This window comes from Mustela lutreola, chromosome 1, assembly GCF_030435805.1.
Source record: "Mustela lutreola isolate mMusLut2 chromosome 1, mMusLut2.pri, whole genome shotgun sequence".
Classification (NCBI taxonomy): domain Eukaryota; kingdom Metazoa; phylum Chordata; class Mammalia; order Carnivora; family Mustelidae; genus Mustela; species Mustela lutreola.
The window spans coordinates 55169363-55194699 of NC_081290.1; the positions used below are offsets into that span (position 1 = coordinate 55169363).

The following is a 25337-nucleotide window of genomic DNA, read 5'->3' on the forward strand; positions in this document are numbered from 1 at the left end:
ACAGTCTTACACCTTGGATACCTTTCTAGGTTGTCGAGTGTTGTTATCACAAAGGAGTGTTGTATTTTATCAGATGCTTTTCCTGTGTCTGTTGACACATCCTGCACTTTTGTCTTTTTTTCTGTTCGTATGGTATATTCCATGAACTGATTTTTAGATGTTTAATCAACTTCACATTCCTGGGGTAAATCCCACTTGATCATGGTATATAATCATTTTATATGTTGCATAATTCTATTTTCTGTTATTTTGCTGGGTTTTTTTTTGGAGGCGTTGTTTGTTTTTTTTGTTCCAAATTCTTCTTCCCACCCCGCCCCCCTAAACTAGAGTTATTAAGCCCTTTACTGGATTCCCTTGGCACTCCGGAGGCCCTCTAGGGATCTCTGCCACAGATCCCCTCTGTGGCCTTTATGTGTCCCTCACTTGACTTCTGCCATGCTCCTGTCCCACTTCCCTGCTTCCTCGCGGGTTTCTCTTGGGGACAATTTCTAACAAACCACTTCCACACCGGTCCTCTTCTCAGATGCGGCTGGTGGGGACCTGCCCCAGGTATGGCCGCGGAGGAGGAGCAGCTCCGGTCACGTGGCCCCTCACAGTCCCTCCCACTCCTCACACTAACCGAGCTCCGGGGATTCTCCTGCAGGTGATTTACGCCCTCAACACGCGCCAGGATGAGGCGGAGGCCAGCATGGAGGCGCTGCGCGAGGCCCACCAGGAGGAACTACAGAGTGCGGTGGCGGAGACCAAGGCCAGGCTCCTGCAGGAACAGGGCCGCGCGGAGGAGGAGGCCCTGCTTCAGCGCATCGAGGCCCTGGAGAGCGCGCTGGAACTGCAGAAGAGGCTGACGCAGGAGGCGCTGGCGCAGTCGGCCACGTGCAGGCTGGAGACCAAAGAAAGGGAGCTGAGGGTAGAGGCTGAGCACGCCGAGCGGGTCCTCAGCCTCTCCAAGGAGATGCTGGAGCTCAAGGCTGACTACGAGAAGAGGCTCAGGCACCTGACAAGCCATGAGGCGCCCCAGTGGGGCCGACTTTCCCAGGAGGGCCCAGACCCCAAGGGAGAGCCAGGCTACGGCCACGAGATGCGGGAGGTCCTGCTGGAGGTAGAGCGGCTGCGCGTGGAAAACCAGCAGCTGAGCAAGGACTATGCCCGGAAGGCAGAGGAGCTGCAGGCCACCTACGAGCGGGACACCGAGGCCATCCGACAGGCCATGCAGCAGTCGGTGAGCGAGGCCCTGTGGCAGTGGCAGGAGAAAGAGACAGACCTCCGCAAGAACTTCCAGGTCCAGGAGTCGGCCCTGCAGGCCCAGGTCAGGAAGCTCGAAGGAGATCTGGAGCACAGAGGTCGCAAGATAAGTGACCTGAAGAAGTACGCCCAGAAGCTAAAGGAGAGGACACAGGTAAAGCAGGGTCTCTTGCTAGCTTTCCAATGGGATCATAAACACGGTCCCTAATTTTAATACCTACTCTGTGTGGGGCACTGTGCAAGGCACTTGACTCTCACCCAAGTGACTCTTATTTCCCTTGAGGTCAACGACATTCTGTCAGCAAATATTTATGGAATTTCTACTGTGTGCCAGACCCGGGGCAACAGGTAGGGGACACATGGCAAGCTGCACTGGGTCCCGGACCTCAGAGAGCTTCAACAGTTAAAGTTAACAGAGACGATCATTTTGGTCTAGAAATGGAGAGGCTTAAAGACTAATCTTGTTAGGCACACAGCTGGCGTAAGTTTCTTAACTGACGCCAGCCTCATTCTAAAGCCCTGCTCATTCCCTAACAATTTACCTGTCCTGAAATCCTGGGACTTGGCTTTCACGGCAAGCCAGACCATTGACAAGATAGACCACGGACAAACCCCACACACTCATAGAGCCCCATCTCTGAAAGTTGCAGCCGCTACTATTCTTAGTAATCCTTGAGCACTTTTTCGGTCCCAGGCACTTTATCTCATTTAATCCTCACGACCGAAATGTTAAATAACGTGCCCAAAGGCACACAGCCCATCAGGATGAGTAGGGATTGGGTGAACATGAGCCCCTGAATTCCAAAGACAAGAGCGGCTGCTGTGCACTGACCCACCTTTCAGATCTGTGCACATTGTGCGTCTCCACTGCGAACTGTCCCCAGGGCAATGAGACCCTTTCTGTTTGTTTAGGACCTGGATGTGCAGCTCAAGGAGGCTCGGCAGGAGAACTCAGAGCTGAAAACCACTGCAAAAAAACTTGGGGAGAAGCTGGCTGTTGCCAAAGACAGACTGATGCTGCAGGAGTGTCACGTGACCCAGAAAAGCGGTGAGAGGCACTGTGAGAGCTTTTTGTTTGTTTGTGGTTTTTTTGTTTTTGTTTTTCTTAACAGAGAGAAGGGCAGCTGCCAGGTGGGCTGGTGCTCCTTGTACCCTGAAACTGTTGAGGGAGCAGAGGGAGGGTGGGCTGCTTCATCTGACCCCTGGTGGGCAAGCTCAACCCAGGCAGGGTGCTCAACCCAGGCAGGGCACAGGTGAGCTGCCACAGTGTGGAGAGCTAAAAGGTATGGTGCAGCAGGACCCCTTGCCCCCCGAAATCTCTTCACCAGATCCACCGCATGCTTGAATGGCTCAGCACTGTCTTCTCCACGCTGAAGCAACAATTCATATTTTTCCCATCATTTCACAGTGATGTTACTGGGTCTCCCCAGTAGTACTGTGAGTGGGCGTGGTCAGTGTCTCCCATGATGCAAATGAAGAAACGAGCCTGAGGAAGGGTAGGTGGCTAGCTCAAGGCCATGGGTCATGATAGAACAAGTGTATCTGAGCAAATCTGACTCCAGAGTGCCTTCCTCTGAAGGAGGAGACTCCTTCATCAGCAAGTTCTTAAATACTACAGTGTGATCAGCTTGATCCTAGGAGATATAGAAAAGTCACAAAACATGGGCTCTGCCCCCAGGGAGCTTATAGGACAGTGACTTTATAGTCTGGAACACCGTTTGGTATCATGCGGTGGCCCAGGCACCAGGGGAGTGAAACATTCTGGAAAGAAGTCACTGTGGGCTGGAAAGATGTGGAGGAGGAGAGGTTTGAATTGGAACCAGAAGTGTGTGGAGGAGTTTGTGCAGTGTTTTCAAAAGTGGGGCAGAGATACCTCCTAAGAATATGTGAAGAAAACAATGAGTATTTCTAGTTATATTTATTTTTTGTTTTATCTTTTACATTTAAATCTTTCGAATGCATATATATGCAGGAACATGCTCAGTGGTTTTTTTCAACATATGGAAAGCATGATCAAAACATTTTGATGATGATTAGTTTAATAAGCTAGAACAGGGCAACTGTTTGAACTCAAGATGCTGCTTGAGCAAAGACAACAATCACCACTTTGATTGTGCTTGAGAGCTAGAAGGCCATAGAGCCTCAAGTCCACTGGAGAGTGGGGGTAGAAGAGTTGAATAGCAGAATGGGTACCTGACTGCAGAAGACCTTGAACACAAGGGCATTTTAAATGATGTTGAAACATATACTTGCAGATGACATGAAGACGGAGCTAGTTTCAGAGAAGGAAGTCCTAGGAAAGGTGAATGACCTGGAAGGCTGCAGTCTCCATCCTCAGCAGGAACCAGACTTCCCCAAGGAGTGTCCGTGCACCAAAGGAGGCCCAGAGGCACAGGTAGTGTCTGCCCCAGCCCTGGGAATGCAGAAGTCACAGGAAGCTTTGCTGGAATGAGCTTCGGGTAGAGGCCAGTTCCCAACTGTGACAGAGCCACTTGGCACCAGCAGGTCCCATGGTTTTAGGGATGGACATGTGGGTGTGAAGTTCCAGCTAACTTCCTGCCATTTGAAATTAGGAGACTAAGAATATAGCAGAATTCTCCCCACTTCTTTCGCTGATTCCTGGGAAACTAGAAACCTGCATAGGACTTCCACCATCTGTTCCCCAATCAAAACAAACAAAGAATTCTTTAGACACCACTGGAGTGGGCTGGAATATCCAATCCCATGACTGTAGGTACATGTTTCCAAAGAGCTTTTTGCTGATGGTGGATAAAAGCGAAGGCTGTTACGAATATCAGATCTATAATCCTATGAACTTTATGGCCCCTGCTGCTACGAGCAGTAAAACCGGTGTGTAAATGTTGTAAACTCTGTACCAAAGAGAAACGGTGATGCCCTGCTCCTCACCCTATGCTGGCAGGTTTACAAGGCCCTTTCTCTTGTTTATAGACCAAGAAAGAGGCAAGTATTGAGATGGAATATATGAAGCAACAATATGAAGAAGACCTTCGCAAAATCAAACATCAGACAGAAGAGGAGAAGAAACATCTCAAAGACCAGCTAGTGAAGCGACTAGAAGACTTAGTGAAGAAGCACACACTAGAAATCAAGTCCGTTCGCTCGTCGGTGGAGGCCGAGAGGAGGAAGCTGCAGAAGGTGGGATCCCCTTCCATAAACTCTGTTCAGATTCTTTCTCCTCTCCTCTCCCTCCCTCTTTTTCTCTTGTATTTCTCCTTCCCTTCCTCAGACACTTACTGAGCTCCTGCTGTCTGCACATCTCAGTTATTTGTCTGACCAAGGGAGTGGAGGGTCTTTGGAGGAGAAGGAGACACCCCACAGGCTGGGAGCAGGTAGGGCCTAGAGTCATTGACATGAGGTAGAATTGTATCCTCTGAGCGCTGAACTGAGGGCATTCAAGTCTCCTCAGCAAAACCAGACAGACATTACATGAAGAAAGCTCTCTGGCCCTAGCCGACTGCCTGGATCCAAATCCGAGCACTGCCACCCTCCAGCGTGGGGAGGCCCATGAGGTACTGAGCACTGGCCCCTCAGAGGGAAAGCTGGCTTGACTGAGGTTCCTCATTTATAAAACAGATGATGTTAATAGCACTTCCTGAAGTAGCTGTGAGGATTAAATGAGGGAATCCGTGTGAAAACACAAAGCATAGTGTGTGCCTGGGGCATAATAGGTAGATGCAGGTGATTAATCAGTGGCTTGCCAATGTGAAAGAAGATTCTTGCCCTCTGGGTCCTGTTCCAACTTCCCACCAAAGGGGGCAGCTTTCTGCTGAGAAGGAATGCAGAGCCTCGTCTCCACATGTCTGTTGGGAAAAGCAAGTAACATCTGTGGTGTTTTAGGGAAAGAACGGATTGTAAATCAGTAATATTGTGAACACAGCCTCTTTATCGTGCGAGAGCCTGCGTTATCAGCTTTGACTCTTTGCTGAAAGATGGTCATATAGACCTGAGTAATGCAGTGTTGTGCCCTGGTGAGGACCTGGTTATGGGTACTCCATAAATGGATGTGTTGGGTAAATAAACGAACTCATAAAAGACCCAAAATGGTTGTGGTCTACGAAGTTGTGGTGCATCCACTAGCTGTATGATTTAACCTCTCCAAAACATGATTTCTAAAGTAAGGATACTTTGAGGGCTTGTTCTGTGGATTCCTTATGGTATTATATAAAAACTCTTAGTTCAATGCACAGCTTGCGGTAAAAATTCGATAAACAGTGACTATGATTAGTTACTGTGTGCATGGGGTAACATCATGTGTATTAATATTGGTTAGTGCCTACTATACTTTTTTTTCTAATTTTTAATTTTTGGGGTGTGCCCACTATAATTCATAAAGCACTTTATTCTTAGGAACATATTGAATCTTCCAAACAGGATTACAAAATGGGTGTTCATATTTCATTTTTTAAAATTTTTAAAATATTTTATTTATTTATTTGAAAGAGCAAGAAAGCACACAGGAGCTGGGGGAGGCACAGAGGGAGAGGGAGAAGCAGACTCCCCACTGAGCTGGGAGTCCTATGTGGGGTTCGATCCCAGGACCCCAGGATCCTGACTGGAGCCAAAGGCAGTCGCTCAACCAACTGAGCCACCAGGCATCCCAACAGGTGTTTGTATTTTAGAGATAAGAAAACAGAGACTGAAAGATGTTATGTATCAACTCACACAGACAGGGAGTGCTGGAGTTAGCATAAAAACCTGATAGTCGGCAGAGCCGAGAATGGGAGCAGAGTGGAGCTTCTGAGCAGCACGCCGGCCTCCTCTCCTCACCTCACCTCGCTCTCGAGGCCTGCCATTCCCGCCGCCTGCTCGCCGCCCAGCAGAACAACGTCCACCATGGCCACCTCCGCGAGCTCCCACCTGAACAAAGGCATCAAGCAGTTGTACATGTCCCTGCCTCAGGGCGAGAAAGTGCAAGCTATGTATATTTGGATTGACGGGACGGGAGAAGGATTGCGTTGCAAGACCCGGACCTTGGACAGTGAGCCCAAGTGTATAGAAGAGTTGCCTGAGTGGAATTTTGATGGCTCTAGTACCTTTCAGTCCGAAGGCTCCAACAGTGACATGTATCTCGTCCCTGTTGCCATGTTTCGGGACCCTTTCCGCAAGGACCCCAACAAGCTGGTGTTCTGTGAAGTCTTCAAGTACAACCGGAAGCCTGCAGAGACCAATTTGAGGCATACCTGTAAACGGATAATGGACATGGTGAGCAATCAGCATCCTTGGTTTGGAATGGAGCAGGAATATACTCTCATGGGCACAGATGGGCACCCTTTTGGTTGGCCTTCCAATGGCTTCCCTGGGCCCCAAGGTCCATACTACTGTGGCGTGGGAGCAGACAAAGCCTATGGGAGAGATATCGTGGAGGCTCACTACCGAGCCTGCTTGTACGCTGGCATCAAGATTGCTGGGACAAATGCTGAGGTCATGCCTGCCCAGTGGGAATTCCAGATAGGACCCTGCGAAGGAATCGACATGGGAGATCATCTCTGGGTGGCCCGTTTCATCTTGCACCGTGTATGTGAAGACTTTGGAGTGATAGCAACCTTTGATCCTAAGCCCATTCCTGGGAACTGGAATGGTGCGGGCTGCCACACCAACTTCAGCACCAAGGCCATGCGCGAGGAGAATGGTCTGAAGTACATTGAGGAGTCCATCGAGAAACTAAGCAAGCGGCACCACTACCACATCCGAGCCTACGACCCCAAGGGGGGCCTGGATAACGCCCGGCGCCTGACTGGATTCCACGAAACGTCCAACATCAACGACTTCTCCGCCGGCGTGGCCAACCGTGGGGCTAGCATCCGCATTCCCCGGACTGTCGGCCAGGAGAAGAAGGGTTACTTTGAAGACCGTCGCCCCTCTGCCAACTGTGACCCCTTTTCCGTGACAGAAGCCCTCATCCGCACGTGTCTTCTCAATGAAACTGGCGACGAACCCTTCCAGTACAAAAACTAAGTGGACTAGACTTGCAGCCGTCAGACCCCTCCTCATTCTCCACCCTGCCTCCGTGTTCGCCCCTCTCTCGACTGTCCTAATAGCTGTAATTCAAAGGGCGGAATATCAAGGTCTTTTTTTTATTCCTCATGCCCAGTTAATATCTCTTTGCTTCCTTTGGCCAGGATAGAGGGGTCAGGTTCTTAATCTTTTTACACCCCCACCCCCCACCTTTTTTTCCCCTGTCACTGAAGCTGTCTAGTACGTTAGTGGGGAGGGGGTGGGGAGGCATAACCACTGTTTCCAGTTAATCAGGTGTGTTTGTCCAGTAGGCGTAGCGATCCGACAGAGCATAGTGTTTGTGAAGGGAGGGGGAGGGCTCTTTCTTCCAGGTAGCTGAGTGTTGGGGGAGGGGGGTTACTTACTTACTCTGGGGTTAGGTTAGGATGTCCCCCTCTTGGTGGGGAGTTCCACTTGGTGTCAGGTTATAACCAACTTTCTATTAAAAGTGAGCCTTAGGAGAGAGCCAGGCAGAAAAAAGCACCACCGTCCTCCTGGTACCGGGCTTCCCTCACCTGGGTGGAAATGGCCCTCCCCTGAAGACAAGCTCAGCATAAGGATGGATTGACCTACCTTAGAAGAAGAAGTTCTTAACTGCTTGGTCCTTCATTTATAACACAAAGCAGAGTAGTATTTTTATATTTAAATGTAAAAACAAAAAAAATTATATATATGGGTGTGCAGATACGTGTGTTTTTTTTTTTTCTAAAGGAGGAAGAACATTCTGGTTACTGGGGAGCCAAACTGGAGACGAATAGTCTGGTTGGAAATAAGGGATCTCCTCTTGAGTGGGGGTTGAGGGAGGCAGTGCTTTTGCAACGCTGGCTCTCTGGGGACCCTTTGCTGTTCCCTTGCTGTCCCTGTAGGGTCCTCCGTCCTCTGCCCACTCTTCCGGAGGTGGGGGTGGACACCCGGTCGGGTTGACAGGTGCAGGCACGTTGTGGAAGGAGCACTCCCTTGAGCCCCGCGGCTTTGGTTTAAAAGACACACACCCACACGGATTTAGAAATAAGAGTTGGCTGGTCAACTTGAGCATGTTACTGACAAGGGGTGATTGGGATTATTTTCTGGTGGGACTAGCATGTCACTAAAGCAGGCCTTTTGATATATTAAAATTTTTTAAAAAGCAAAAAAAAAAAAAAAAAAAAAAAAAAACCTGATAGTCTGAGTCCAGAGCCCATGGTTCCCACCCCTGCGCTGGGCAGGAAGCAGCTGTGTACAAAGGATTTTCCTCCCTCCTCCCGTGAGCTGCGAGGGGTCACACAAATCCAATCCTCAGACAAACAGCTGAACACTCTTTCTATCCAGAGCCACAGTCAGTGGGAAGAACAGTGGCTCTACCAGAGCGACAGGTTACCCTGGTAACCTATTAGACAAGCCTGACTCTGACTGTAGAAATCTCATTGCGGCTTTAATCAAGGGGCATGAGTCCATATGGGAAATGAATCACATAGAAATAAATTGTGTTCCTCTCCTGGTTTGGGGTGGGAGTGTGCTTCCCCCGCCTTTTTTAAGGACCCTTTCGACCATTTACAGGGAATGTAATTATCACAAAGTCTGCCATCTTGCTGTTTTTGTTACATCTGTTCTCTTTTTACTTCTTTTTCTATTCTTCATTTATTGAATTTATTTCTTATATTTCCTTTTTTAATCTTCACTAATGACTTATTAGCCATTTTTCCTTTTTTGTCTCTGGGAGGGGTGCTCTTGTGTCTTTAATTTATCTATTCTGCACCAAATACTATTTTACATCCCGTGTATATATTACTTCACTGTACAAACCTTACAACAATACATCTCCATTTATCCCTTCCTGGCCTTTGTGTAGTTGCTGTCATATGTTTTACATCACACATGTTACTAACTCAACAGTGCATTGCTTTTCTATTCCTTTGAAAAGCCAGTTATTTTTTAGGGAAAAGTTTTAAATGAGAAAAGAAATATTTCTTATATAATTATAATTTTTATTTTTATATTATAATGTTATAGTTATCCTTTCCCATTTCCCATTTCTACAGTCTTTGTTGTTTTGGCCTGAAGAATTCCCTTTCACATTTCTTGTGGTATAAGTCCATTTACAGCAAATTCTCTCTGTTTTTATATATCTGAAAAAATGTCTTTATTTTGCCTTTATTTTTGCTAGATGTAGAATACTAAGTTTACAGAGGTTTTTTTTTTTTTTTTTCCCTTTCAAAAGAAAAAGATGTCATTCAGCACTTTTGGGGTTGCATTTTCTTCTCACAAAAGCTTGGCAGCTCCTCTTATTCCCCCGCATATAGTAAGTCTTTTGTTCTCTGACTGCTTTGAGTTTCTCTTTGCCACTGATTTCCACACCTTTATTATGGTATGCTATGTATGATTTTTTTGTATATATGTTTTTCTGCTTGTGGTTCATTGAATGACCTGATCTGTGGATTTATAAACACATTGTTTTTCCAGTTTGGAAATTTTAAGGCCATTTTCTCCTTAGACCTCTCCTCCTTCTGATATTGTCCTCCAAGTCCCTGAAGCTCTGGTCATTTATTTTTAGTCTTCTTGTCTCTCTGTGCTTCAGTTTGGAAAGTTTCTCTTCCTGTATCTTCAAGCTCATTCATCTTTTTTTCTTTTTGCGCATCCTGCAGTTTTTTAAGCTTATTTGGTTTATTTTTTCATCTCCGAAATTCCATTTGATCCTCTTTTATAATCTCCCCTTTTCTCCTCATTCTATTTTTTTTTTCCTTTAAATTCTTGGGTATGTTTATAATTGCTCTTTTAGCATCCTCATCAGGCATTTGGTTTTTTCCACCTATGGTTGAGTCTTCTCCTGGTTATGAGTCCCATTTTCCTGCTTCTTTGGATATATAGTAATGTTTTATTGGATGCTGGGCATTAAGAGTGTTAACTTTGAAAGACTGCATTTTGTTAGCACCCTTTCTTGAGTGCTGAATTTTGTTTGGGCCAGCAGGTAAATTACTTGTGAATCAGCTTCATCTTTGCCAGACTTATTCTTTTTATTGTTAAAAGATACCATTTTCTAGACTTTTTAAAAACTTAGGATGAGTTTAGAGTAGCGTTTGCTCTGGTACCACCTTAACTTTACTACTGAAGTGTGAGACTTCGTGGGGTCTAATGCCAAATGTACTAATACTGGTGTTACTATGATTGCTGATGGTGACTCTAAGTGACATTTTTTAGTTCCTACTCATTGACTCTTGCTGCTATACCACCAACTTTATTATAAATACATTCCAAATAGTAATGTTTCTTCTCAAAACAGGTTAACATATTTTTCTTTAAAAACATGGAGTTCAGGCGATGACGTAAGGTTAGCCACAGTGAGAACCACCTGGTGATTGGCCACATGAGCAAGACCAAGCAGAGAGCCCCCTGGTGAGTGGCTGGGGTGCAGTGATATGCTTAGGAGGCATTGGATGAACGGTGGCTGTTAGAAAAGCCCAGTACCCAACAGCTATGACTGGGGTACTCTTCAGGGTTCTCCGTTCCTGCTAATGGCAGCTTCTCTCCGACTGGTCTTGCCCCATTCTCTCGCCCACACCTTTCAGTCCACTCCATGTACGCTTCTCCTTTTCTGCCCCTCTGACGTCCCATGAGTCCTTATACCGCCACTCAGCAGGGCTGGTCAGACCATCCAGTTACTCAGTCCCATTTGGCAGAAAGGTAGGGGGCTCTGGGAATCACAGTTCAATAGACCCTCACCCAGTCGGGCAGAGCCCCTCTAGCCCTCTGGAATCATAACCTGACTCAGCACAGGGAAGTCAGTGGCATGTCCTGAGGGTCCCCTGGGAATTTTTCTGAGCTGGAGCCTTGTGTCCAGGGTCAGCACAGGAGAAACTAGTCCTCTAGACACATGGCGTGGTGGGAGCACACCAATCCCACAGAGCAGAGTGAGACATTCTCCCAGAAATATAGCTAATGGGGACATCTCTGAACCAACTCAGCATGGAGCCAACAAGTCTCCAGGATGCTAGGCTGACCAAGAGACACCCTCCTGGAAGCCCTCCAAAGCAACAGCACAGGACAATTGAGACTTCTGGCTGGGCCAACCAAGAGCCCTTTGACCAGGAGTCCACTGACCCAGATCATCACTAGACAGCAAAGTCCCCTAGACATCCAGATGATGGGGACTTCTCCAAACCAGCTCAGCTAGGATTAACAAGTCCACAAGACAGAGGGCCCACTAGGCCCCATTCTGCTCCCAGCTCACCAGAGGGTAAGCAAGTTGCCTAAACAGTGTGCCCACCAGGAGTCTTCCAACTGGCAGCCCTCAACCCAGAAGAACACAGGGCAATTAAGTCCTCTTAGACATCCGGTTAACCAGGAGCCCAGTGACCTAGCTCAACACAAGATGAACTAAACCCCCAGATATCCAGTCAACTACAAGTTTTCCGACTCACATCAGTACAAGGTGAACCAGTACCCCAGACCCTGGGCCAATGGGGAGTTCCCTAAACCAAGTTAGCACAGGGCTATCGAGTCCCCCAGACACTGGACCCACCAGGAGCCCACCAACCCAGTTCAGCACAGGGCATACTAATCCCCCGGACCCTTGGCTGATGACCATCCCTTTGATGAGGGTGAGCCCAGGGCCACCAAGGCCCCTGAATACCTGGTCAATGGGGAATTCTCCAAACCAACTCAGCATAGATCTAACCAGTCTCCAGGACAGTGTGCTCATTGGGTACTCTGATACCAAAAGCCTTCTGACCCAGCTCACCATTGCACAAAAATGTTGCCTGGATACTGGGATAACTGGGAGCTCTCCAGCTCAGCAGAGCACAGGGCAATCAAGTCTTCCATCTGGGCAAACCAGGAGTCCTTCAACCAGGAGCCAACTGACCCTGATCAGCCACAAGACAATCAAGTCCCCTGGACCTTCCACCAATGAGGAATTCTATGAACCAACTTAGCAAGGCAATGGACTCCCCCAGACACTGGGCTCACCAGGAGCCCAGCAACCCAGTTCTGGCAGAGCAAACTAATCCCCTGGATACTGGCTGGTAACAAGCACTTTGACCCATATCAGCTCAAGGCAAGCCAGTCCTCTGGAACCCTGGCCAGTGGGGAATTCTCTAAACCAACTCAGCATAGGACTAATGAGTCCCCAGGACAGTGATCCTATTGGGTGTCCTTATACCAAAAGCCTTCTGACTCAGCTCAGCATGGTGCAAAAAAGTTGCCCGGACACTGGGCCAACCGGGAGCCCTCCACCTCAGCAGAGCACAGGGAAATTGAATCTTCTACCCAGGCCAGCTAGGAGCCTGCTGACCCAGATCAGCACTAGGCAACTAAGTCCCTTGGACCTCTGGCTAATGGAGTATTCTCTGAAACAATTCAACATAAGGTTAAGGAGTCCCCTCAGGACAGTGGGCACCCTGGGTACCTTTGTACTACAAGTTCTCTGATCCAGCTCAACATAGGATAAACAAGTTGTCTGGACACTAGACCAACTAGGAGCTCTCCAGCTCGGAGCCCTCAACCCAGCAAAGCACAGGCCAACCAGACAACTGAATCCACTAGATATACTAGGCCAACCAGGAGCCCTAACACTGCTCATCATAGGGTGAACTCATCCCAGGAAATCCAGCTGACCCCAAGCTTTCTGACCCAGATCAGCACAAGGCAAACAAGTCCCCCAGACCTTTCATTAGGGGTGAATTCTCTGAACCAACTTAGCACAAGGCTATGGAGTTGCCCAGACACTGGGTCCACTGGGATTCCACTGACCCAATTCAGCACAGAGCAAACTAATTCCCTGAACACTTCTCTGATGGGCAATTCTCTGAATCAACTTAGTACAGGGCAAAGAGTCCCCAAGACAGCAGACGGGGTGCTCTTGGACCAAGAGTACTCTGATCCCACTTAGAATGGAGCAAATGAATTCCCCAGATATCTGATGGACTAGGAGCCCTCTAGCCAGTAGTCATCCCACCCAACTCAGCACAGGGCAAACGAGTTCCCCAGACACACTGCAGACCGGAAGCTTTCTTACCAGTAAGCAAAGGGCAAATGAGTCCCCTGTCCACCCAGACACCTGCAATCCCACTGACAGAGTTCAGCATAGAGCAAGGTGAGTCTCCCAGACACCACCATTTGGGAGCCTTCCAGCTGCAAGCCCTAAAACTTGGCTTAGTTCAGGGCAATGAGCTCCCATATATCCAAATGACTGGGAGACCTTTGACCTAGCTCAACACAGAATAAATGAGGGCCAGGGACACCCAGGCAATTCTCCAACCCCACTCAGCACTGGATAAGCAAGTCCCTTGGACAATCAACTGAACGCAAATCCTCCTATCAGGAACCCTCCAACCCAGCTCACCACAGGGCAAAAGAGTCCCCTGGATATCTGACCAACTGGGAGCCCTGCCACTCCAGCTCAGCAAGAGATGAATGAGTCTACGAGGCACTCAACAGGCCAGGAATTCTACCCAGCTCAGCAGAGGGCCAAAGATTTCCTTGGATGCCTAGCTGACCAAGGGCTTAGCACAGGGAAAATGAGTCCCCGGGACATCTGTCTTCCAGGGGAAGAGCCAGGACAGAGGCTATCTGTGAAGGTAGTGGTTCCTCCCCCTGTTAGAAGCTGGCTTCCAAATGTCACTGAGTTGTGGCCAAATGCCGAGGCCTGACCAGTGCTTGGAACCACTCAGACTGCAGTCCCCATGTTAGGTCACTGTGTAGAGATACTGGTGAGCCATGGCCCTCAGCCCTCTGGCCTGGAACCAACTCCACCCTGGTGTCCTGGTGGCACATCATTTGAGGGACCTTCATCTTTTGAGAAGTTCTCTTTGGAAGGAGCGAAAGACACCATGCCTTAAATGAGAGAGAAAGTGAAAAGAGCTGCCCCTGGAAATGAAACACATCAGTAAATCTTTGACAGCATTCAACAGAAAGCCTGGATTTATGAAAGAAGCTTTTAATACAAGGAGGGAAAGGAATAAATCTCCCTTTCAGAAAGTGTCTGAGCTAAAATATCTGATTTTAACGTGTGAAGAAGAAAACCAAAGATTGAGAAATCTTTTCTATCACTTGGTGTCACAAGAATTAAAGAACACCTTGCCTGAGAGCCAGGCCTCCCTGGACACAGCCTGAGACAAAGAGGAGGCTGAGAGGAATTTCCAGAGGACACCCAGGCCAGCATGGAAGAATCATCAGCTGAACTTCTCCAGGCTCACAACAGGTGTTCCCACCTGGAGGCGGAGTGAAGGCCTTACAAGAACAGGCTAACCAGTGGGGTCAGAGGCAGGCCAGTGTCTGGGAGCTGGAGAACTTCATCAGCAACACTCATGGCTTCCTGGAAGTGTTGGCCCATGTAAATGGTGATGTCCCCACCCATGCCACCCAGGAGGGCAAAGAAAAGGAGCTGACATGGATTGGGGGTCACATCCTGGAGTGGGAGGTGACACAAATTTCAGGATTTATAGGAACTTTAAATAATTTAAAATAATCATTTAAAAATAATTATTTTATTTTGTGTTTTTTTATTATGTTATGTTAGTCACCATACAGTACATAATTAGTTTATGATGTAGTGTTCCAAGATTCATTGTTTATGTATAAAACCCAGTACTCCATGCAATACATGCCCTACTTAATACCCACCACCAGGCTCACCATCCCTCCACCCCCTTCCCCTCCAAAACTCTGTTTTTTTCTCTGAATCCAGAGTCTCTCATGGTTCATCTCCCCCTCCAATTTCCCTCCCTTCACTTTTCCCTTCGTTCTCCTAATGACTTCTGTTATTCCTTATGTTCTACAAGTAAGTAAAATCATATGATAATTGGCTTTCTCTGCTTGACTTATTTCACTCAGCATAATCTCTTCCAGTCCTATCCATGTTGATGAAAAAGCTGGGTATTCATCCCTTCTGATGGCTGAGTAATATTCCATTGTATATATGGACCACATCTTCTTTATCCATTCATCTGTTGAAAGGCATCTTGGCTCTTTCTACAGTTTGGCTATTGTGGACATTGCTGCTATGGACATTGGGGTACATATGGCCCTTCTTTTCACTACATCTGTATCTCTGGGGTAAATACCCAGTAGTGCAGTTGCCGGGTCATTGGGTAGCTCTATTTTTAATTTTTTGAAGAATCTCCACACTGTTTTCAAAGTGGCACCAACTGGCATTCCCACCAACACCGTAAGAGGGTTCCCTTTTCTCCACACCCTCTCCAACATTTGTTGTTACTTGCCTTGTTAATTTTTGTCATCCTAACTGGTGTAAGGTGGTATCTCAATGTGGCTTTGATTTGAATTTCCCTGATGGTTAATGAACATTTTTCATGTGTCTGTTAGTCATTTGTATGTCTTCTTTGGAGAAGTTCGTGTCTTCTGGCCATTTTTTGACTTATCTGTTTTTTGGGTATTGAGTTTGAGAAGTTCTTTATAGATCTTGGGTATCAGCCCTTTGTCTATAGTGTCATTTGCGAATATCTTCTCCCATTCTGTGAGTTGCCTCTATGTTTTGTTGATTGTTTCCTTTGCTGTGCAGAAGCTTTTGATCTTGATGAAGTCCCAAAAGTTCATTTTCACTTTTTTTCCCCTTGCCTTTGGAGATGTGTCTTGAAAGAAGCTGCTGTGGCCAGCGTTGAAGAGGTTACCGCCTATGTTCTCCTCTAGGATTTTGATGGATTCCTGTCTCACATTGAGTTCTTTCATCCATTTTGAGTTTATCTTTGTGTATGGTGTAAGAGAATGGTACATAGCTATCCAATTTTCCCAGCACCATTTACTGAAGAGACTTTTTTCCACTGGATATTTTTTCCTGCTTTGTCAAAGATTAGTTGACCATAGAGTTGCAAGTCCATATGGGCTCTCTATTCTGTCCCACTGGTCTATATGTCTGTTTTTGTGCTAGTACCATGCTGTCTTGATAGTTTTGTAATAAAGCTTGAAATCAGGTAACATGATACCTCCAGCTTTGTTTTTCTTTTCCATCATTTCCTTGGCAATCCAGCCTCTTTTCTCGTTCCATACAAATTTTAGGATTGTTTGTTCCAGCACTCAATGGTTTCATCTGCAAAGAAAGAGAGTTTGACTTCTTTGTGAATTTGAATACCATTTATTTCTTTGGTTGTCTGATTACTGTTGCTAGGACTTCTAGTAATATGTTCAACACTAGTGGTGAGAGTGATCATCATTATCCTATTCCTGATCTCAATGGGAAGGCTCTCAGCTTTTCCCCATTGAGAATGATATTTGCTGTGGGTTTTTCAGAGATGGATTTTATGAAGTTGAGGAATGTTCTTTCTATCCCTGTACTCTGAAGAGTTTTAATCAGGAAAGGACACTGTCTTTTGTCAAATGCTTTTTCTGCATCAATTGAGAAGACCATGTAGTTCTCCTCTCTTCTTTTATTAATTTGTTCTATAACAATGATTGATTTACAAATGGTGAACCACCCTTGCATCCCAGGGATAAATCCCACCTGGTTATGGTAAATGATCTTTTAAATGTAATGTTGGATTCTATTAGCTAGAATCTTGTTGAGAATCTTGGCATCTATAATCATCAGAGTTATTGGTTTGAAATTCTCTTTTTGATGGGGTCTTTGCTTGGTTTGGGGATCAAGGTAATGCTGGCTTCATAGAAAGAGTCTTTAAGTTTTCCTTCTGTTTCTGTTTTTTGAAACAGCTTCAGGAGAATAGGTGTTATTTCTTCTTTGAATCCTTGGTAGAACTCCCCAGGGAATCCATCAGTTCCTGGACTCTTGTATTTTGGGAGGGTTTTTTTTTTAATTTTTTATAAACATATAAAGTATTTTTATCCCCAGGGGTACAGGTCTGTGAATCGCCAGGTTTACACGCTTCACAGCACTTACCTTAGCACATACCCTCCCCAATGTCCATAACGCCAACCCCCCTCTCCTGAATCCCCTCCCCCCAGCAACCCTCAGTTTGTTTTGTGAGATTAAGAGTCACTTATGGTTTGTCTCCCTCCCAATCCCATCTTGTTTCATTTATTCTTCTCCTACTCCCCTAACCCCCCACATTGCATCTCCACTTCCTCATATCAAGGAAATCATATGTCTTTCTCCGATTGACTTATTTCACTAAGCATGATACCCTCTAGTTCCATCCACGTCAGTGCAAATGGCAAGATTTTATTTCTTTTGATGGCTGCATAGTATTCCATTGTATATATATACCACATCTTCTTTATCCATTCATCTGTTGATGGGCATCTAGGTTCTTTCCATAGTTTGGCTATTGTAGACATTGCTGCTATAAACATTCGGGTACAAATTCCCCTTCAGATCACTATGGGCAAATACTCAGTAGTGTAATTGCTGGGTCATAGTGTAGTTCTATTTTCAACTCTTTGAGGAACCTCCATGCTGTTTTCCAGAGCAGTTGCACCAGCTTGCATTCCCACCAACAGTGTAGGAGTGTTCCGCTTTCTCCACATCCTCGCCAGCATCTGTCATTTCCTGACTTGTTAGTTTTAGCCATTCTGACTGGTGTGAGGTGGTATCTCATTGTGGTTTTGATTTGTATTTCCCTGATGCCAAGTGATGTGGAGCACTTTTTCATGTGTCTGTTGGCCATCTGGATGTCTTCTTTGCAGAAATGTCTGTTCATGTCTTCTGCCCATTTCTTGATTGGATTATTTATTCTTTGGGTATTGAGTTTGCTAAGTTCTTTATAGATTTAAGACAGTAGCCCTTTATCTGATATGTCGTTTGCAAATATCTTCTCCCATTCTGTCAGTTGTCTTTTGGTTTTGCTAACCATTTCCTTTGATGTGCAAAAGCTTTTGATCTTGCTGAAATCCCAATAGTTCATTTTTGCCCTTGCTTCCCTTGCCTTTGGCGATGTTCCTAGGAAGACGTTGCTGCAGCTGAGGTCGAAGAGGTTGCTGCCTGTGTTCTCCTCAAGGATTTTGATGGATTCCTTTCTCACATTGAGGTCCTTCATCCATTTTGAGTCTATTTTCGTGTGTGGTGTAAGGAAATGGTCCAATTTCATTTTTCTGCATGTGGCCGTCCAATTTTCCCAAAACCATTTATTGAAGAGGCTGTCTTTTTCTCCATTGGACATTCTTTCCTGCTTTGTTGAAGATTAGTTGACCATAGAGTTGAGGGTCTATTTCTGGGCTCTCTATTCTATTCCATTGATCTATGTGTCTGTTTTTGTGCCATTACCATGCTGTCTTTTTTTTTTTTTTTTTTAGATTTTTATTTATTTATTTGACAGAGAGAAATCACAAGTAGGCAGAGAGGCAGGCAGAGAGAGAGAGAGAGGAGGAAGCAGGCTCCCTGCTGAGCAGAGAGCCCGATGCGGGACTCCATCCCAGGACCCTGAGATCATGACCTGAGCCGAAGGCAGCGGCTTAACCACTGAGCCACCCAGGCGCCCCTACCATGCTGTCTTGATGATGACAGCTTTGTAATGGAGCTTGAAGTCCAGAATTGTGATGCCGCCAACTTTGGCTTTCTTTTTCAATATTCCTTTGGCTATTCGAGGTCTTTTCTGGTTCCATATAAATTTTAGGTTATTTGTTCCATTTCTTTGAAAAAAATGGGTGGGATGATAGGGATGGCATTAAATGTGTAGATTGCTTTAGGTAGCATAGACATTTTCACAATATTTATTCTTCCAATCCAGGAGCATGGAACATTTTTCCATTTCCTTGTGTCTTCCTCAATTTCTTTCATGAATACTTTATAGTTTTCTGAGTATAGATTCTTAGCCTCTTTGGTTAGGTTTATTCCTAAATATATTATAATTTGGGGTGCAATTGTAAATGGGATTGACTCCCTAATTTCTCTTTCTTCTGTCTTGTTGATGTAGAAAAATGCAACTGATTTCTGTGCATTGATTTTATATCTGGACACTTTGCTAAATTCCTTTACAAGTTCTAGCAGTTTTGGAATGGAGTCTTTTGGGTTTTCCACATATACTATCATATCATCTGCAAAGAGTGATAGTTTGACTTCTTCTTTGCCAATTCAGATGCCTTTAATTTCCTTTTGTTCTCTGATTGCTGAGGCTAGGACTTCTAGTACTATGTTGAATAGCAATGGTGATAATGGACATCCCTGCCGTGTTCCTGACCTTAGAGGAAAAGCTTTCAGTTTTTCTCCATTGAGAATGATATTTGCAGTGGGTTTTCATAGATGGCTTTGATAATATTGAGGTATGTGCCCTCTATCCCTACACTTTGAAGAGTTTTGATCAGGAAGGGCTGCTGTACTTTGTCAAATGCTTTTTCAGCATCTATTGAGAGTATCATATGGTTCTTGTTCTTTCTTTTATTGATGTGTTGTCTCACATTGATTGATTTGCAGATGTTGAACCAACCTTGCAGCCCTGGAATAAATCCCACTTGATCGTGGTGAATAATCCTTTTAATGTACTGTTGAATCCTGTTGGCTAATATTTTGGTGAGAATTTTCGCATCTGTATTCATTAAGGATATTGGTCTATAATTCTCTTTTTTGATGGCATCGTTGTCTGGTTTTGGGATCAAGGTGATGCTGGCCTCATAAAATGAGTGTGGAAGTTTTCCTTCCATTTCTATTTTTTGGAACAGTTTCAGGAGAATAGGAATTAGTTCTTCTTTAAATGTTTGGTATAATTCCCCTGGGAAGCCATCTGGCCCTGGGCTTTTGTTTGTTTGGAGATTTTGTTTGTTTGTTTGTTTGGAGATTTTTGATGACCTTTTCAATCTCCTTACTGGTTGTGGGTCTGTTCAGGTTTTCTATTTCTTCCTGGTTCAGTTATGGTAGTGTATATGTCTCTAGGAATGCATCCATTTCTTCCAGACTGTCAAATTGCGTAGAGTTGCTCATAGTATGTTCTTTTAATTGTTTGTATTTCTTTGGTGTTAGTTGTGATCTCTCCTCTTTCAATCATGATTTTATTTATTTGGGTCCTTTCTCTTTTCTTTTTGATAAGTCTGGCCAGGGATTTATCAATCTTATTAATTCTTTCAAAGAACCAGCTCATAGTTTTGTCGATTTGTTCTATTGGGGGTTTTTTTGTTTGTTTGTTTCTATTTCAACTGATTTCTGCTCTGATCTTTATTATTTCTCTTATCCTGCTGGGTTTAGGCTTTATTTTTTGTTCTTTCTCCAGCTCCTTTAGGTGTAGGGTTAGGCTGTGTATTTGAGACCTTTCTTGTTTCTTGAGAAAGGCTTGTACTGCTATATATTTTCCTCTCAGGACTGCCTTTGCTGTGTCCCACAGATTTTGAACTGTTGTGTTTTCATTATCATTTGTTTCCATGAATTTTTTCAATTCTTCTTTAATTTCCTGGTTGACCCATTCACTCTTTAGAAGGATGCTGTTTAGTCTCCATGTATTTGGGTTCTTTCCAAATTTCCTCTTGTGATTGAGTTCTAGCTTCAGAGCATTGTGGTCTGAAAATATGCAGGGAATGATCCCAATCTTTTGATACTGGTTGATACCTGATTTAGGACCCAGGATGTGATCTATTCTGGAGAATGTTCCATGTGCATTAGAGAAGAATGTGTATTCTGTTGCTTTGGGATGAAATGTTCTGAATATATCTGTGATGTCCATCTGGTCCAGTGTGTCATTTAAGGCCTTTATTTCCTTGTTGATCTTTTGCTTGGATGAGCTGTCCATTTCAGTGAAGGGAGTGTTAAAGTCCCCTACTATTATTGTATTATTGTTGATGTGTTTCTTTGAATTTGTTATTAATTGGTTTATATAGTTGGCTGCTCCCACATTAGGGGCATAGATATTTAAAATTATTAGATCTTCTTGTTGGACAGATCCTTTGAGTATGGTATAGTGTCCTTCCTCATCTCTTATTATAGTCTTTGGCTTAAAATCTAATTGATCTGATATAAGAATTGCCACCCCTGCTTTCTTCTGATGTCCATGAGCGTGGTAAATTGTTTTCCACCCCCTCACTTTAAATCTGGAGGTGTCTTCGGGTCTAAAGTGAGTTTCTTGTAGGCAATATATTGATGGGTTTTGTTTTTTATCCATTCTGATACCCTGTGTCTTTTGATTGGGGCATTTAGCCCATTAACATTCAGGATAACTATTTAGAGATATGAATTTAGTGCCATTGTATTGTCTGTAAAGTGACTGTTACTGTATATTGTCTCTGTTCCTTTCTGATCTACTACTTTTAGATAGTCTCTCATGATTCACCTCCCCTTCTACTACTTTGCTTACAGGACCCCTTTCAATATTTCCTGTAGAGCTGGTTTGGTGTTTGCAAATTCTTTCAGTTTTTGTTTTTCCTGGAAGCTTTTTATCTCTCCTTCTATTTTCAATGATAGCCTAGCTGGGTATAGTATTCTTGGCTGCACGTTTTTCTCATTTAGTGCTCTGAATATATCGTGCCAGTTCTTTCTGGCCTACCAGGTCTCTTAGATAAGTCCGCTGCCAATCTAATATTTTTACCATTGTATGTTACAGACTTCTCACCCGGGCTGCTTTCAGGATTTTCTCTTTGTTGCTAAGACTTGTAAATTTTACTATTAGGTGACGGGGTGTGGACCTATTTTTGTTGATTTTGAGGGGGCTTCTCTGCACCACCTGGATTTGATGCTTGTTCCCTTTGCCATATTAGAGAAATTCTCTCCAATAATTCTCTCCAATATACCTTCTGCTCCCCTCTCTCTCTCTTCTTCTTCTGGAATCCCAATTATTCTAATGTTGTTTCATCTTATGGTGTTACTTATCTCTCACATTCTCCCCTTGTGGTCCAGTAGCTGTCTGTTCCTCTTTTGCTCAGCTTCTTTATTCTCTGTCATTTGGTCTTCAATATCACTAATCCTTTCTTCTGCTTCATTTATCCTAGCAGTAAGAGCCTCCATTTTTTTTATTAGTACATTTATTTATTTATTTATTTTCAGAAAAACGGTATTCATTATTTTTTCACCACACCCAGTACTCCATGAATCCGTGCCCTCTATAATACCCACCACCTGGTACCCCAACCTCCCACCCCCCTGCCACTTCAAACCCCTCAGATTGTTTTTCAGAGTCCATAGTCTCTCATGATTCACCTCCCCTTCCAATTTACCCCAACTCCCTTCTCCTCTCTAACACCCCTTGTCCTCCATGATATTTGTTATGCTCCATAAATAAGTGAAACCATATGATAATTGACTCTCTCTGCTTGACTTATTTCACTCAGCATAATCTCTTCCAGTTTTTTATTGCACCTCATTAATAGCTTTTTTTATTTCAACTTGGTTAGATTTTAGTTCTTTTATTTCTCCAGAAAGGGCTTTAATCTCTCTAAGGAGGGTTTCTCTAATATCTTCCATGCCTTTTTCGAGCCCGGCTAGAACCTTAAGAATCATCATTCTGAACTCTATATCTGACGTATTAGCAATGTCTGTATTGATTAGGTCCCTAGCCTTCGGTACTGCCTCTTGTTCTTTTTTTGTGTGTGGTGAGTTTTTCTACCTTGTCATTTTGTCCAGATATGAGTATATGAAGGAGCAAGTAAAGTACTGAAAGAGTGGGAATGACCCAAGGAAAATGCGCTTTAACCAAATCAGAAGAGACCCCAAATCATGGGAGGGAGGAAGGGGATAAAAAGAAGTTCAGAAAAAAAAAATTAAAAAAAGAAAACAAATAAAGAAAAAAGATAAAAAAGATATATATATATATATATATATATATTTTACCTAAACTAGTTAAAAAACGTTAAAAAAGAGAAGGGTAAAAGTTTAAAAATTTTAGCAGAAGAAAAAAAATTAAATTAACTGCAAGACTAAAGAATCATGGGGAGAAAGCCATGAGTTCCGTGCTTTGCTTTCTCCTCCACTGGAATTCTGCTGCTCTCCTTGGTAGGTGAACTTTGTCTTGGCTGGATTTCTTGTTGATCTTCTAGGGGAGGGGACTGTTGTAATAATTCTCAAGTGTCTTTGCCCAAGGCAGAATTGCACCGCCCTTACCAGGGGCCAAGCTAAGTAATCTGCTCGGGTTCGCTTTCGGGAGCTTTTGTCCCCTGAACACTTTCCGTAGAATTCCAGAGGACGGGAATGAAAATGGTGGCCTCCCAGCTGAGAGCTCAGGGCCCCATTCCTCAGTGCGCCCTCAGAGAAAAGAGCCCAGTCACTTCTGTCTCCCTGGCCTCTGGCTGCACTCTGAGCTCACCTTTCGGGAGGTGTTTTTGTTTGTTTGTTTAAATTGCTTTTTTTTTTAAGATTTTATTTATTTATTTGACAGACAGATCACAAGTAGGCAGAGAGGCAGGCAGAGAGAGAGAGGAGGAAGCAGGCTCCCCACTGAGCAGAGAGCCCGATGTGGGGCTCGATCCCAAGACCCTGGGATCATGACCTGAGCCGAAGGCAGAGGCTTTAACCCACTGAGCCACGCAGGTGCTCCTTTTGGGAGGTTTTTAATCACTGCTTCAATCTCATTACTGGTTTTGATCTAGTCAGGTTCTTAATTTCTTCCTGTTTTAGTCTTGGAAGTTTACAGGTTTCCAGGAATGCATCCATTTCTTCTAGGTTACTTAACTTATTAGCATATAGCTATTGATAATAATTTCTGATGATTGTTTCTTTTTCCTTAGTGTTAGTTGTGATCTCTCTCCTTTCATTCATAAGTTTATTAATTTGAATCCTTTCTCTCTTTTCTTTTGAATTAGTCTGGCCAGTGGTTTATCAAGCTTATTAATTCTTTCAAAGAACCAGCTTCTAGTTTTGTTGATGTGTTCTACTGTGTCTCTGGTTTCTAACTTACTGATCTCGACTCTGATCTTAATTATTTCCCTTCTTGTGTATGGGGTAGTCTTAATTTGTTGTTGATTCCTAAGTTCTTTAAGGTGTAGAAAGAGTTTGTGTATTTGGGATTTTTCTATTTTTTTGAATGAGGCTTGGATGGCTATGTATTTACCTCTCAGGATCGCCTTTGCCGTATACCATAGGTTTTGGACCGATGTGTCTTCATTCTCATTGGTTTCTGTGAATTGTTTAAGTTCTTTGATTTCCCGGTTGATCCAAACATTCTTTAGCAGGATGGTCTTTAGCTTCCAAATGTTTGAATTTCTTCCAAATTTTTCTTGTGACTGAGTTCCAGTTTCAAAGCATTATGGTCTGAGAACATGCGGGGAATAATCTCAGTCTTTTGGTATCAGTTGAGACATGATTTGTGACCTAGTATGTTGTCTATTCTGGAGAAAATTCCATGTGTGGTCAAGATGAATGGGTATTCTGTTGTTTTAGGGTGGAATGTTCTGTATATATCTATGCGGTCCATCTGGTCCAATGTGTCTTTCAAAGCTCTTGTTTCTTTGTTGATTTTCTGCTTAGATGATCCATTTGTTGCTGAGAGTGGCATGTTAAAATCCTCTACAATTAACGTATTCTTATCAATATGTCTCTTTATTTTGATTAACTGTTGGCTTATGTAGTAACAATTTACAGTTCTTAGATCTTCTTGTGGAATAGACACTTTGAGAATGATGTAGTGTCCTTCTGTATCTCTGAGTATAGTCTTTAGCTTCAAATATAATCTCTCTGATATAAGAAATGTTACCTCAGCTTTCTTTTGAGGCCCAATGGCACGAAATATGGTTCTTCATCCCTTCACTTTCAGGCTGGATGTATCTTTAGGTTCAAAATGAGTCTCTTGTAGATAGCATATGGTTGAGTCCTGTCGTTTTATCCAGTGTGCAACCCTGTACCATTTTATAGGAGCATTTAGATCATTCCACATTGAGAGTCATTATTGAAAGATATGCTTTTATTGTCATCATGTTGCCTGTGAGATCTTTGTTTCTATAGATTATCTCTCTAAATTTCTCTTCTATATCACTCTTGGGGTCTTTCTTCTTTTATAGAACCCCCCCCTTAATATTTATTTTGGGACTGACTTGGTGGTCTCAGTTCTTTTAGTCTTTGCCTGTCTTGGAATCTCTTTATCTCTCCATCCATTCTAAATGACAGCCCTGCCAAATAAAGTATTCTTGGCTGCATGTTCTTCTCATTTAGTACCCTGAATATGTCTTGCCAGCCCTTTTTGGCTTGCCAGGTTTCTGTGAATAGGTCTGATATTATTCTGATGTTTCTCCCTCAGTATATAAAGAATCTCTTCCCCTGAGCTGCCCTTAAGATATTTTCTCTGGTGGGTTGCCTG

The 25337-nt window shown here is 44.2% G+C and overlaps 2 protein-coding genes across 2 annotated transcripts in view; both read left to right on the forward strand.

The window, feature by feature from the left end:
* Window positions 1-25337, forward strand: part of FAM184B (family with sequence similarity 184 member B) — a 166768-nt gene that overhangs the window by 66349 nt on the left and 75082 nt on the right. The window contains exons 2-5 of the mRNA XM_059164983.1: window positions 644-1396; window positions 2155-2302; window positions 3498-3637; window positions 4192-4398. Of these exons, the coding sequence (XP_059020966.1) occupies window positions 644-1396; window positions 2155-2302; window positions 3498-3637; window positions 4192-4398 (1248 nt within the window). The remainder of the gene's footprint in view (window positions 1-643; window positions 1397-2154; window positions 2303-3497; window positions 3638-4191; window positions 4399-25337) is intronic.
* On the forward strand, window positions 5967-7940 carry LOC131825500 (glutamine synthetase). The gene has a single exon (XM_059165005.1). The coding sequence runs from the start codon at window positions 6097-6099 to the stop codon at window positions 7216-7218; it is 1122 nt and encodes a 373-aa protein (XP_059020988.1). The 5' UTR covers window positions 5967-6096; the 3' UTR covers window positions 7219-7940.

Bases quoted from the DNA above. Each gene is read 5' to 3' on its own strand.
- LOC131825500 (XM_059165005.1), top strand. From the start codon at position 6,097: ATGGCCACCTCCGCGAGCTCCCACCTGAACAAAGGCATCAAGCAGTTG.